A 16,033-nucleotide genomic window follows, 5' to 3' on the forward strand; every position below is an offset into this window, starting at 1 on the left:
ATCTGGATATACTGCGGGTCCAGAGCACGAACTATATTCCACTAGGAGTAATAACATCTCTGTCCCCCTAACGTCTCCCCTGAGATAAGAGTGTGTGCTGAGCAATTCAAAAGAGTACGTAAAGGAATCTGAACCCGCGGATTTCGTGACACTGCCCTACTGTCAGGTAGTCTTTTTAAATTTTGTTGGTAATTTCACCTCAACAAGCAATGTTTTTGTATAATTGTGAAGTCTTACTAGCTCTGACAAAATGTATGTTAGTTTCTTCACATGTGATTTCTAAAATAAATAAAAAGGAGAAAAAGAATCTAAGAGCACTTCCGGCACATCAGTAACTGCGCTGGAAAAAAAAGGACAAAGAGAGTCTCCAGCCTCCTGTGTAATTGTGTCAGTGGCAGGGCTGCTTGGTGTGTCAGTCAAGGGTGATTGATAATTGTATTAGTCGTTATCCTGTTCAATACAGAACTGCAAATGAAGCGAACATATGTTTAAGTGCTCTATCTACTGCCTTTCATCTACAGCTTTAGTTGTGAAATAATGTGTTCTAACGTCATTATTGTATAGTTTTGACTGACAAATGATCACACAATTGCTACTGCTTAGTGAAATTACAAAATCTAGGCTAGTGAGTCGACATGTGTCGGTATTTGCACTTGTGCACCACATGATAGCTGTTTGTGTTTCTACCGAATTACCATGGAATCTTTTGTCGTTCTTGTGAATATTATGGTAAAAAAAGCAATAATATGAGCTGCAAAAACAGTAGTATGTTTTATGTAACAGTTTTGTACATCATCATCATATTTAGATTCTCTATCTGCTTCCCTAATTACCAGTAACTAAAGTTAGTTAAAAAAAGAATGAAAGTACTTTATTTAAAATGTTAACATTGATGTTAGAAAATGAAGGGACAGCAGGACTGGTACAATAATGGACCTGATTTATCAAGAAATGTCTTTCTTTATCGTCTTTTCAAGCTAATTTATTATCAGAACTTGTTTTTTGGTATATTATTAATCTAGTTGTGCAACATAAAACCTTACCACTCTCCTGTTTCAGTGCATGTCGCTCTTTCACGGTCTTTCTTATTTTCAGTTTGATATCCGTTATTGCAGCGTAAGGTCACTGCTTCATTAATTTTGTATTCACGTTTGTAAGAATCTATGCCTCCATATTGTATGTTATAGGGTATTACACATGTTATTTCTGCAGAAAAATAAGTTTTATGAGAATTATTTGATTAATTATGGGCATATGGGCATTGAACACCATGTAAGAATGCTTTCAACATGATTAAATACTTATATTAATTACATAGTTTACATATCTTACTGTCAGGTGTTTTTTAATACTTTGACCTTGTTGGTAATTTCACCTCAGCATTGTTGAAGTGATGGAGAGAATTTCCCTTGTTTTGAGCTGCAGAGTTGTTTGACTTCTCTTGTGACCAGCAAGAACAGCTTGCTTGATAATTACACATTATTATTATTATGTATTTCTTAGCAGACGCCCTTATCCGGGGCGACTTACAGATGTGTTGGCTACAGTAGTCATTTACACCTTGACTACCGTAGCCAACACATCTGTGAAAATAACATAACTCACAATATATCATCCAATGATACGGTTGATTTTAATGCAAAACTAAAAGTTTTTAAAATTGGAATTGTTAATTAATTACATTAATTACATGGTATATTAAAAAACAGACAGCGATGGCTGACATGTATCCCATTTTGTGAATATAGCTTTTGAATGGTTTGATTAATTATTTTCTTAAAAATAGCTGCATCAGCAACAGATACTGGTATGCCACTTGTTGCAGCGCTGTGTGGTTCGTGATTCAACCAGAACCAACTTCCAAAAATACAAGGTTTTGTGGAAGAATTCGCACCAACACTTTCTGCAAAGATTTTTTGTCAACAAGTAATTATTTAAAGTTGTAGTTTTTAAAAAAAAATTAATATTAGAAGAGTTGACCAAATAGTATGTGGTCACTTGTGAGGTATTTGCAAGAGCGAAACAGACACATACTAATTAATGTTTACAAAAGTTTATGAAATAATTAATTGTCTGGAGGGTGGTTCTAAAAACATGTACCGTACTTCACCTGCTCTGTATGGGTTCTCAGAATGAGGCTGTTGAGAACAGGGTTAGAGGCTGTGCTCTTTCTGTAAAATCCAGCAATGAAGCATCATTGCTTCCCAACATTCTATATTATTGATTACTTAATTGTTATTTTCTAAGGTAAAATACTGGCTGTATAAATTGCTATGGTTATTTCTGAATAAAGCAACATTGGTAGTAACCCTCTTGTTTCTATTACATCTATATGAAATAAATGGTCTGCTTGACATTTAGGAAATAAAACATTTTATAATGTATTCATCTCGACACAGAGGTATTACCTACATGATTAATATGCATTATTCATTGGAATTCATGTTTGTTACCTGGCAGGCTGTAATCACAGCCACACTAAAACACGTTAAGATTTGACGCTGAAGACATGTTTAATGACAGTGGAAGTATGCATATGACCATCTGCAGGAATAAATGTAAACTTTCTTTAACCTACTGTAGAATGGTACCAGATGTCATTAAAAAAAAGTCAAAGTGAGATCATACTGTAGGTAAGATTCATGGAGTTATTTTATTACTTATAACCCTGTTTTATTTAACGGTTTGAGTCAGGATAGATGCCGGTGTTCAAAAATAGGGAAATGCATCATTATGTTACAATGCTTCCTCCACTATGTGGTGTAACTATTAGTGTTGATATGAAAAGTGGCCAAAAAGCAAAGCCTGTGGATGAAACTTTTTGGATTTTTATTTTTAATTACTTTTTGAATATTTCTGTAATTGTTGTTTCATGTTGAATGTGTAGATGATGTTGTGCAGATCAGTGAAACAAACTCCTACTTTAATGCATTTTGAATTGTATTTTTTAGGCAGTAGAATGTGAAAAATGTTCAAGGGTGTGAAGACTTTTTCAAGGCACTATGTGTGTGTAATATATATATATATATATATATATATATATATATATATATATATATATATATATATATATATATATATATGAACAATGCATTTAAATTACAGAATTCTCGGAATTACTTAGAAATTGATTTGATGTCTTTCTTATTGATAAGAGAGCACTTATTTCTACATGTTCCTCGAAGAGTCTCCCATTTGTCACCTGTGCACATGCTTTTGACACATCTTCCTGAAATATATCCACTATGACAAGCGTAGATTACCACATCTCCTTTTGAGTACTCGTTTTTCTCACCTTCAGTAATGTAACCATTCTCCAAAGTTGGAGGGAATCCACAGGCTACAATAAATGCAGTATATGTATTTTTAAAAAATAATTTAGCAAACACCTTACTTTAAAATATGTGCATCACCTAAAAGTGATAATAGTACTGATACTAATTTCATCATATACAATATTATTCCCGTGTGTGACAGTGTATTATATTTCAGTTCAGTATAGTTTTACCTGTTTAATGGTCAATTATACAAACACTTGTTTGTGGCTCAATAGCGTTGTGGTAACCTAAAAACATTTCAGGCAAGAACACAAAGAGTGTCACACAAGACTATTGGGAATGCATGATAACAGGAAACCCTTTAGCTAGCAGTAAACTAGTCTTCAACTGGTCTAATGGCAAATGAGAAGCAGAGGTGCCCAATTAACCACTGGGATTGTAACTCTACCCAAAATACAAGCCATTTAGTAATAATTACTAAATCTAAATATCTCCTAAAACACAGTAGTATAGAAACTTTGAAGTTAAAAGTCTACAGTATAGCCATGCATTATTATAATTTCACTTTAATCCATGTAAAGCTCAAGCTTAGTGAACATCATGCTTCATTCTTGAAGCACCATTTCAACTGCAACAGTGAAATAAGTTGCACATTATTCAAAGGACACTTTGATCAAAAAGAAATAGGAAAGTAACAATCGTATTGATGCTTAATGTATTGTTTGTCACTATAAAGTAGCTCGTGTGGTGTGGAGGGACGCCACTATAACCGTGGTTCAGCCTGAAAAACCCTTGCTGGCTGACCTATTTTATTAAATAAAATACAAAAATACAAATTCAATTGGACTTATCATTAATACCTCTCGTTAACAGGCTTCATGGGTATGGCAGCCGCAATAAAGTATCCCTCCGCAGCTTCTCCAGTAATATATAACTACATCCGTTATCCCATCCACCGCATAACAACCCACATTCCCAGCAGTAAAGAGGAAACCATCACAATCTATCATCATACCTGCATGCTTCCATGCTGGTAAAACATACTTCTACACCAGCCGGGCCTGGAAACTAAGATCTTCATTGAGAACTAGATACAGCCATTCTGCTCATAGGTGTCACTAAACCCCCCTGACATGCTACATTACTAGATTTGAATTTGTATTTATTGGGAGTGGGATTGCAAGAATATTCTCAGTGCGTATAATCCAGTTTGTGGTGCCACATTACTTGTGAGATAGCGTACTCAATAAAATCAGTTATATATATTCGAAGAGAAGATGATAATCTATTCAGGAGTACCAATATATTGAGTGAGGTAAAACAGGCAACAAATGCCCCATTCGTGAGCACTAATGTTTAGAACACTATAAAGATCTTTATGAATAGCACAATTCTATTTTTATAGCAGATATAAACAGTTCTAGAGTGTCTGAACAGTTATGATTGGTACGTGACACTAGGTGGCAGTAAGATACACTAAATAAATAATTTATTTACATGGGGTTATTTATCAAAATTAATGAAAAAAGTAAACAAGTTACTAAACCACTGTAAAAAAGAGGCAGATACACTGAGATGCAGATTTACTAAGGAGAGAATCTCTTGATGAGCATTAAACAATGCAGGTTAGTAGTCTTGTGATGTCGTAACACTCAATCAAAAGAGAGATGTAGTAAAAGAAACTTACCAAGCCCTATATTTTGAAAATAAGTTAAATAAGCTAAAAATGACATTAACTGCTCTATTTATCCAGCCAAAATCTTCTTAAACAGTTTGGAATGGTGTTCAGCACATTGGTCAAGTATACACTCTTTTTTCTTAACTTGGCTCTCCAACTATATGGTGCAGCTATAGTTATAGCTGCTTTTAAAGTACCAAATAAGAAATCAAATAACAGCTGTTATACTGATTAAACAACTGCAGACAGTTATCATATCTAGTCATTTTTAAAAGCTGCTACGATAGTGGAGTCATTTTTAAAATGTAATCCTACAATTGTTTCAATGAAGACATTTTAAAATTAAGAATTTTCCTTTTTTACTAAACTGGAGACTAGTTCATCAGTAATAGCAATGAGAATCAAAGAAACTAAATCAGTATTAGCCTATGTTAAAAAATGAATACTTACCTTGAGTCACAGTAGCAGCACAGTTCAATAATGCAAGAATGAATACAAACCCTTTCATTTTGATTTATTTTTTATATATCATCCACATACTGTATAGGTTCCCCTGATAAACCTGAACTGTAAAATGCCAGCAAAAAACCTTCGTTATATTTCTTCCTATTGGTTAATATTTCTCCAGTGATGTCATTTGCGATAAGCCTTTTGTTTAAATAGTTATCTACATCTGGGAAATGACAGAAGATAAACAACTTGTTTCAGTTTTAATTATTTACATTATTTAAAAAGTTTACTTAACACAAACTAAAGGCTCATGTGTACCCCCTCATTCCCTTTTCACCTTTGCCAGCAATGCCCCTGAAACACGAGTGAAATCGTTTCCTTTTTAAGTTTCTTAGTTTTATTGTCCCCTTTTACCACCACCAGATGTCAGTAAACTCAAGAGGAGGCTTGTAATTAGGCCCAGAGTTTAAAGACCCATATGCATTATCTCACTGTACAGGTAATACAGTATATATATATATATATATATATATATATATATATATATATATATATATATATATATATTCCTGCCCAGATGGTTCTTTACAATACATTTAAAGGCATTTTCATTCCCTCCATTATCTTCAATTTAAAAAAAAGTATTTATTTAATTCACAGAATAACATAATATATCTGTGGAAAGAAAACAAAACCTGTTCATTACAAAACATGCTGTATAAGAAACAATTGACATCCTACACAAATTAATTGTCTCATAAAATTAATAAATCTAAGATATATTCAATGCATATGTATAGTACACACATACACACACACACATACATACTGTATTTAAAAATAAATTTTTTCAAACCATGTTCCATTATAACTATTATAAAAAATATTTTGGAAGAAAATATTACACAAAAAACTTAATCATGCCACCTACTCCTCTATAAAGGATAGCTGAACCACACAGTCTACACCCCAATAGATTGTACACAGTTCTAAAGAAAGGTTAGTATTCATTACATGTTCAACATAAACTGGTTGTTTGGGATTCTTTGGTACAGTAAATGCCATGCTGTGTGGACAGGCACATCCATTATCTCTATATTGTGCAACACTGCATTCGGTATACCAGTGTAGGAACACAAAAGGTTAATAGGATTCAGCATAGTTGTCTGGAGGCAGCTGTCCTAGTCTCTAGAACAACCATGTATGTTCTTTGTGTTTTAAACGTATTTATAATTGTACAGATTCTGCAAAATTGTAATAAAGATGAATAAGGGAGTAGTCTAGCTCAGTAACCATAGCTACACCGATAAGCGAGGCCCATAGACTCGATCAAGACTCGACTCCCTAGAAGTGCCAGGTTAATTCAATATACAGTGCAGTAGTTATTGTGAGCAATGAAAGATACGGTAAGTTTGGAAAAACTTCAAGGGTCTTTGTTTCAGTGAGTTTGTACAGTCAGTCAGAGAAAAGGGAGCTTGCTTGGATCTTTGACTGCAACGCTGCTAATACCATCCAGCAAATACCAATAACAAAAAAAGATGTCAGAGAAAATGGAAGGCAACATGTAACATTTTAAACTGCAAGCTCTGAATAACATCTAGAAAACACCCAACAATGAATAAACTTGAAGACGGCTCAAAGATTGTTTAAAGAACTTTAAAATACAAAGAACTTCACTACCTGGGATCGTCATCAAAGAAGAGTACAACTAATGAATTAATGGACTGCATTGACCTACCGGGAATGGTCAGTTTTACTGGAAGAATTTATGCTTTGTTAAAGCCTGGAAAGGGGACATTTCCCTACAAGTTGTCATGCGTTGTCAACATGGCATCAACTTAGTGAAGCAATTGACTATTTCCAATTAAAATAAAAAATAGAAAGATTTACAGAAACTAGACTTTGGGAATTAAATAAATGTATATTTGCAGAAAAGTTGGCAGTGGTTTAATGTAAAAAAAAGGTGAGTGCTATATTTAGTTTTCTTACAAAAAGAAAGGCTAGTTTTAATCTTCCATGAAAGTGAATTACCGCTAACAGCTAGAATAATTGCAAGGTGATCTATGAACATAAATAAGGGGTGTTGAATCTTATTTTCCTTAAAGAATGATAATTTGGTGCCATGGATTCTAGTTAAGGGGTTGTGACAGAGACAGAATGATTCTTGGTGATAAATCTCCCTCCCAACCTGTGAGGACGCAGTGTAAAGGGAACAGAGTGCCCTGGACTGGATGGCCTGACAATTCATTCCCAGGGTTAGGTGGAAGTTGGCCATCTAGAAAGGGGGCGGAGCTGTGATACATTACGTAATCGCTCCAGAGGGAAAGCAATGTGGCAACCGCGGATTGGAGGAGAAACAGTTGCACTCGTTAACCAAGGAGGCGTGACTGAAAGTACAAAAGGGGATGTGGCTAGGTGATCTGTCCCTTTGTTTATGGTTAAGAGAACACTAAAGGACAAGTGAAATATTACCGTGAGTGTCTAGTGTTTGTTTGTTTTGTCGGTTCTAATTGTACTGTTTGTTATTTATTAGACGGCTAACACGATCCGGAGTTACAGGCCAGCACTAAACCTGGACAACACTGCACCATTGTACACAAATAAATTGTACTTTCACCACGAGCACAATAACAATCACTCTGGACTTGTGAACGTGTGTGTTTGTGTGTGTGTTATACTGTGTTTCATTATTCTTTGTGGTCGCCAGACCAGGATTATAAAATAAAACCCATTTGGATTGTGGACTTTGTTGTCTGTCTTCTGTTTCACAATCACATCACCATTACACCTGCACACTGCAGACCACTTTGCCACAGGGATATACTGTATAAATAAAACAACTGATTGCTAAATAATTAATTACAACTTTGTATTAATTAGAATTCACTTTGTAATATCCTATTAATTAGAATTCACATATTTCATATTTTTACTGACTATATATATATAACAGTTAACCTACTTACATATTGTATTCATGCTATTTGCTTATTAATTTAAGAACATTGCTTTTATTATAGAAAGACAAATATAGATAATTGATGAATGCTTGCTTTTACTTATAATTGATACCTTACATTGAAGCTGGACATTACCTGAATATTATCCATTGTGAAACTTAATGTTACTTTTGTACCATATTACTTCATTCACTTTGATAAAATGTATAGACTATATAACAGTGTCGTGTCATTATTGTTCGACATTATTTTCTGGATCTTGAGCTTGGTTGGAAGTAATTGATAATTAAGAGTGCTAATACTTTTAATACTTTCTACAATAGCTCCTGCTGTATTAATGTCATGATATCTTGCACCTGGATGTTTTTGACGATGCTGAGGTCCCAGTGTGAGGGGGGTGCTCTTCTTAATTGCGCTGTGTGTTTGGGGTTTTCTCCTGAGTGATTGTGAAATAATGTGCCCTCTGAGGATAGAATATAACATGGATTTGCAGATTGTTATTGGACATTTCTGTTTAGTAATATCTGAAGACAGGTGATACATTAAAAAAAAAAATACATAACATTCTTTTAAAGCTGCATAACCATAGTGATACTTCTTTCTAAAGAATGCCACTCACAAACACATTGAATAACCTTACAAACAACCACATTATCTATTTTTTCTTGTTTTGGTGGCAAGAAACTCAAAGTCAATGGCCTCAGAAGTGAGGCATTTTCCCAAATTTGAATTTCCACACAGGTGAATGTAAACACTACTGCAAACAATGACCTGGACTTGTACACATTGCAGGTCATTGTTTGAAAGAAAGTTTAGAAAAAGGACAAAGAGCATAAAAAAAATAAAAAAAGTATATTCCTCAATTTGATTAAAAAAAAAGAATACACTGGGAGAGTGTCAGAAATGAAACAGTAACCATACAACACACTTTTAATATGATGCAGATTGCAATCCATACTCTGAACAAACTACTAATATGAACACGGTCCAGGCCCAACTGGCGTGGATAAGAGAGTGTCTCAATTATACTTCAGTTTTATCATGGTGATATTAGAAATTACAGTCACAGACAAAAGTATTGGCATCCTACACTTAAAAGATAATTCAAGAAAAACATGGTAACTACAAGCATTCAGTGAACATTAGCCACTAGTTAACATGAAAAAGACCAAAATACACAATTTCTGACAGTTAAACAAAAAATATTTATATACAGTGGCTCTCAAAACTATTCACCCCCCTCAGACTTTTCCACATTTTATTGTGTTACAACATGGAATCAAAATGGATTTAATTAGGAGTCTTTGCCACTGATCAACACAAAAAAAGTCCATAATCTCAAAGTGAAAAATAAAATCTACAAATTGTTCTAAATTAATTACAACTATAAAACAGAAAATAATTGATTGCATAAGTATTGACCCCCTTTGCTATGACACACCTAAATAAGCTCTGGTGCAACCAATTGTCTTTAGAAGTCACATAATTAGTTGAATGGAGTCCACCTGTGTGCAATTAAGGTGTTTCACATGATTCCAGGTTAAATACACCTGTCTCTGGGAGGTCCCACAGTTGGTTAGTACATTCCTAACAAAAACTACATCATGAAGACGAAGAAACATTCAAAGCAAATCTGGAATAAGGTTCTTCAAAAGCACCAATCAGGGGTAGATTATAAGAACATTTCCAAGGCATTGAATATCTGGAGCACTGTAAAGTCCATTATTAAGAAACAGAGAGAATATGGCACAACTGTGAATCTGTCTAGAACAGGCCGTCTTCAAAAACTAGAAGGGCACTAATCAGGGAGGCCACCAAGAGGCCTATGGCAACTCTAAGGGAGTTACAGTCTTCCACGGCTGAGCTGGGAGACACTGTGCATACGGCAACAATAGCCCGGGTGCTTCACAAAACTGGCCTTTATGGGAGTGGCAAAAAGAAAGCCATTGTTGAAAAAAACACATCAAATCTCAGCTAGAGTTTGCCAGAAGGCGTGTGGGAGACTCTGAGACCAAGTGGAAGAAGATTCTATGGTCTGATGAGACCAAAATAGAGCTTTTTGGCCTCGACACTAAGCACTATGTTTGGCACATGCCTAACATCGCACATCATCCTGAGAACACCATCCCTACCGTGAAGCATGGTGGTGGCAGCATCATACTATGGGGATGCTTCTCTGCGTCAGGGCCTGGAAAGCTCGTGTAGAGGACAAAATGGATGCAGAAAAGTACAGAGAAATCCTGGAGGAAAACCGCTGAAGTCTGCAAGAGACCTGGGACTTGGGAGAAGATTCATCTTCCAGCAGGACAATGACCCCAAACATACAGCCAAAGCCACACTGGAGTGGCTTAAAAACAAAAAGGTCAATGTCCTGGAGTGACCCAGTCAAAGCCCAGATCCAATTTAGAATATGTGGAAAGAGTTGAAAATTGCTGTTCACCAAAGGTCCCCATCCAACTTGACGGAGCTTGAGCAATTTTGCAAAGAAGAATGGGCAAAAATTGTAGTGTCCATATGTGCAATGCTGGTAGAGACTTATCCAAATAGACTCATGGCTGTAATTGCTACCAAAGGTGCCTCTACCAAATATTGACTCAAGGGGGTGAATACTTATGCAATCAATTATTTTCTGTTTTGTATTTGTAATTAATTTAGAACAATTAGATTTTATTTTTCACTTTGACATTATAGACTTTTTTTGTGTTGATCAGTGGCAAAAACTCCTAATTAAATCCATTTTGATTCCATGATGTAACACAATAAAATGTGGAAAAGTCTGAGGGGGGTGAATACTTGTGAGAGCCACTGTATATAGCATTAGCATCCCAGCTCTGATATTTCATGTGTCTTTTTTCTTTTATTATGTCTTTCAGATGCTTATGATAATTCTTAACCAGTATGTTACATCTTGTTGGTGAAATCTGGTCCCATTCTCTCTTGCATATTTCCTTCAGCTCAGACAGATCGGATTCACAATGTGTTTGAGTTGAACCAGCACGGTACATGATTTACATCTGTTTGTTTGTTTTGACCATTGTACCATTTTATAAAGTGTTTCGTGCGTTCTGTGTTTGTTTTGTTTGAATATTTTATTCATGAATTAAATACGCGGATCAGCGCTTCACTCACAGTCTTGTGTGTGTCCATTTCCTGGTGTGATGTCACCCACAAGCCATCCGGGTCTCAATCCCTTTCGACACACTAACTGCCTACAATCTATGCCAGAAAGATGAAGGTCCCGCTATTTGTTATATTTTTGTATAATGTATATGTAAAAAAATTACCATTTGTCACATTTGAACAATTATCTCACTGCATACCCATGAAGCATATTTAAGTGGGTGTTTGGGTCTTGTGAGGCAGCATCAACTCCAGATGGTATGATTGAAAACTGTAGCACACAAAGATGATGAATTGGAAGGAGTTTAATCAATAATATAATGCCCTATTGTGGCGTGGTTCTCAACTTTATTTCTGCAATTTACACATTTTAGCCAATGACTCAGATTGATAAACTGATACAATTACACCAAACTGAAATGTAAATACAGTTGACTCAAAACGGCCTTAGCAAAGCAACTTACATAGAAAATGTGACAAAGGGCACATTTTAGATGATATTTAATTGTGTCAGCCAACAATAGTAGATGGACATATACACAAAATAGAAATAATTCAGGGTGTATTTATTATGCTGTAGCTGTAAAAGAAAACTACAGAAAAACAAAATGCAAAAGACAATCTAAATCTAAATGAAATGTATTCCCCTCCTCTTCTCATTCCAGTGAATATTACTTGTTGAAAGATCCAAGTTTACTCCCTCAGTTTATACGCCTGTCCAAAAAAGAAAAGAATATCTACTTATATTTGTTCTTTACTGATTCTTAAATGTTATTTGTATTAATGTATCACAATGGAGAGTAATGTGTTTGAGATCCTTTCTTATCAATATAAGCACTGTCGATTGGACATGGAATTTACACAGTGAATGTACCAGTAAAAAACACATGAAACCTTACCATGAGCAGGTAAAGCCAGTAAATAATATGAATGTTAACCTGACCTATTAAATACATTGGTATTAGCATTTCTACTTTATAACATTTGTATGTACAAAAATAACAAAAACAAAACCAAGACATCCTTGGTCATACATACATTCTGGGACATCTAGTTGACCATTTTCACACGTGACCACCTGTGTTTTATACCATGTATCTTTCACACGATATCTGGATATACAAACAAATCTGTGACTCTTCCCATGTTCCAGATATATTGTTTGTGGGCCCCAAAGCTTCTTTTCTTTTAATTGTTCTTTGTTTATAATGCAAGGTCCTATGAAAAATGTATAGAAACATAATAATAATACAAATGCCATGAACAATAGGGTAATGTGGGGTAAGTCTATTAACTTAGGTTTTATTGAGCTATAGTAGTCAGTTTTAATAGTACACATACCAGTATATACTAACAAAGCACCAAACTGGTTGAAAATGCTATCCATAGGCAGATTTTTAATTAAAAAGACATTCACATGTACTGAAACATGTGAACTGCTTTTTTGGTGATCGCAACATTTTTTGATTGCTGTTTTCCAATTTGAAAAGTCTTTAGTACTAAACATTTCCTCTGCACCCACTCCCACCATGTTTGGCAAGCAGGGGCATTTGCCTACTACATTCCAATACGTTTCACTATTTAATGCAAGTAACTACATGTAAGCTACTACTGTGGAAGTAAAACTGACGAGTGGGCCTTGAGACGCACACAACACTTATTAAATTAATCTCTGAACAGAAATCACGCTTCCACTGCCTCTCTATGGGTTACAGAAACTGCTTTTCTCCTGTTGAAAAACTGATGCAGACCAAAACTAATATTACTACAGCCTTAAAACCTAATAATACTACAGTGAAAGTTCAACCACACAAATACAGCATACTGTCGGCGCCGCTTTATCATGACGCCTCAGGAGAATAAGCAGCTGTCACAGCCTAATCACGTGCTCACTGCACTGTGCTACGCGACCTGTATTGCTCTGAAAATCGATATCCTTTCATCATTTGAAAGTACTGTATCCCAATTAAACGAAATTATGTCCCAATTAAATGTCATAAATAGTATTGGGAAGAACCGTCTCCCAGAGTTGTATCTAATTTATGCAGTGCCGACTGTACTTACTTGTATCAATTAAATGCAGGAGTATTAAAACAGTAAAGTTTTACAGTACCGGTGTAGTGTTATTTTCAGGTACACAGCGCACTGCGCTTGCTTGTGCATGCCTAAACAACTACTAAACAACTTCCGCTAAGAAAGCAGGGAAGTGCCCATTCAAATCTGGTACGTTATGCTGTTTTCAGTCTTTCACACCTTTTAACTTGAAATTTTCAGATTTGTCCACCATTAGGAAAATAGTATGTGAATATTTATCATATGCAATACATTGGATCTTGTAAATTTTTTTCTGCAACTTACGTGGACTTCACATTTTGTCTTGTTTGTCGTGAATTGTTTAAGTTTGCAAAAAAATAATGTATAATTAATGGTAAATGTACCTCTGTTTGACAATAGGAAAACACATCACATCACAATAGATTGTACCTATACCACTTTCAATGTGACAGCGTACCACTTTCTAACATTACACGGGTCAAGTTTTGGTAAACGTGCCACATTGTGGCGATGTACCACTTTATAACACTACACTGGTCCCGATGTTCAGAATCAATTTGGAGAGCAGAGTCGTTCATTCAGCTGTGAACTTCTATTATCTGACATGTCTAACATTTGTGTGCAGTCCCCTTGCCTAGCATTATCTTAAAATGTTGTTCAGACTGAGACAGGTTGTAACGGCGTCAAGCTCTGGGGTGCCAGATAGTAATAAATGTCCTATCAAATTATTTAACTTAACCACATTACCAGGACCAGAAGACCAGAAAACCCATTATCCTATTCAAGTCCTATATCAACCAGAGAAAAAGGGGACTAGTAATTAATTGAATGATCAAACAAGTTGCTTATGAGGTAAAATATATATATATTTAGATGGCTCCAGCTTTAAGTCCATTTACCCCAAAATAATGAAACCAAATTATAAACAAAATAAAAAAACAAGTTTTACAGAACAAAGAAACAAAACATGTACAGAACAAAATATTAATTAACCAAACATAAAAATAACAGTTAATTGCTATGGTAGTAACAAACAGTACACAGCAATGAAAAGCTTTTCATCCCTATTGGAAACCTGCTTTAAATACGGTCCTTCCAAGAGACAAACTAACTTTACCATCGTGTTACCAAAGACACCTCTTTAGTAATCAACGCCAGTGGTTGCGGGAATATACCCTCACGAGCCAATTTACACTATTAAACTGCAAGCCGGGTTTCAATAGTCTCAGCAAACACACACACAACGCAATATACATACCCAACAATTAATCAACAAAACAAAAATTAATTAACAATTTACTAAAATAAAATACAGAAACAAAAAAAAACAATATACTATAAAAGAAATATTTATAATTATTTACTGGTCAAAACAAAATAAATAAATAGAAGAAAAAATAATAAAGTACGGAAAATAACACACGAGTCTGTAATAACACACAAGGATTGGCGGTAATTCTATAGCAGTTCTGATAGACAGAGTAATGTTCATTTAATATGCTGCAAGTCAGTTATATTCGAATTATTTTCTCTTCCTTGCAGCGACTGAATTGGATATTGAACCAGTCACAAAAATGTCAATTTCCCTTTAGCAATCGAAACAACGATGCGGGAATCCTTTCAATGACCTAAAACCAAACTCCCCAATTTCAAAGCTGTACGACCTGTTCCGCTGGAACAAACAGGTTAGTTAACCTTGTTTGTTCACCTGGCCTCCGGCACGTAGTTTGTTCCAAATACTTGGCAAGTAGTTTAGTCAACGTTTTCCTCATGCAGCCGCTGATAATATAGAAAACTTTTTCCTTTTCAAAATTGTTTCGTTCGAACACGCCATCAGTCACAGCACTCAGCTCCAAACTTCCTGATGACATCACACAATGCCTTCCATCCCAGACTGCATAGCAAACAGGAACCGCCAACCTCCATACAGCACCCGTAGTGACCTCCAGCAAGCCTCCTCAACAAGCTAATTGTTCAGCTTTTATACGCAAGTGGCTCTCTGTTAAACGTACAGTACCGATATGTCATGTTTGCCACATTCTCCCCCCTTTAAAAAAGCACAAGTCATTGTGTTTAAATCCTCGTTGGTATAACCAGCAAACTCTGACTCTTCATCCACATCATCATCCTTAAAGATTTCAAGCACCTTTTGACGAAGTTGGAAATCATGCTCTTCGGCTGTAGGATAAAAGGGTTTAACATCACAAACATGGATAGTCCTGACATCTTGTCCGGTGTCTTCTAAACAAACTAGATAACTCACTGGACCCCGTTTCTCAACAATACGATAAGGGCCTTTCCAGCGAGGTGCTAGTTTGGAAGTAAACTTCTTGGAAGCATCAGAAAGAACATGATTACGCACCCACACTCTATCTTGGGACTTGTAACTAACAGTTCTTCGATGCTTATCATAATTCCTCTTTTGTCGCACTTTAGCTTTGGCAACATTGCTTTGCACATGCTCCTTCAAATCATGAACCAGTTGTAGGGTG

At 35.4% G+C, this 16,033-nt stretch overlaps 1 protein-coding gene across 14 annotated transcripts in view; it reads right to left on the minus strand.

The window, feature by feature from the left end:
- Positions 1-16,033, minus strand: part of LOC117411132 (complement factor H) — a 119,695-nt gene that overhangs the window by 14,169 nt on the left and 89,493 nt on the right. The window contains exons 29-30 of one of the 14 annotated variants that reach the window (XM_059031814.1): positions 12,525-12,704; positions 12,032-12,200 (exon numbers count right to left, since the gene is read on the minus strand). The exons of the other annotated variants lie outside the window; for them this stretch is intronic. Coding sequence (XP_058887797.1) covers positions 12,193-12,200; positions 12,525-12,704 — 188 coding nt within the window. The 3' untranslated portion in view covers positions 12,032-12,192. Of the gene's footprint in view, positions 1-12,031; positions 12,201-12,524; positions 12,705-16,033 lie in introns of those variants that run through there. 14 annotated transcript variants of the gene reach the window in all.

This window comes from Acipenser ruthenus, chromosome 10, assembly GCF_902713425.1.
Source record: "Acipenser ruthenus chromosome 10, fAciRut3.2 maternal haplotype, whole genome shotgun sequence".
Lineage (NCBI taxonomy): Eukaryota > Metazoa > Chordata > Actinopteri > Acipenseriformes > Acipenseridae > Acipenser > Acipenser ruthenus.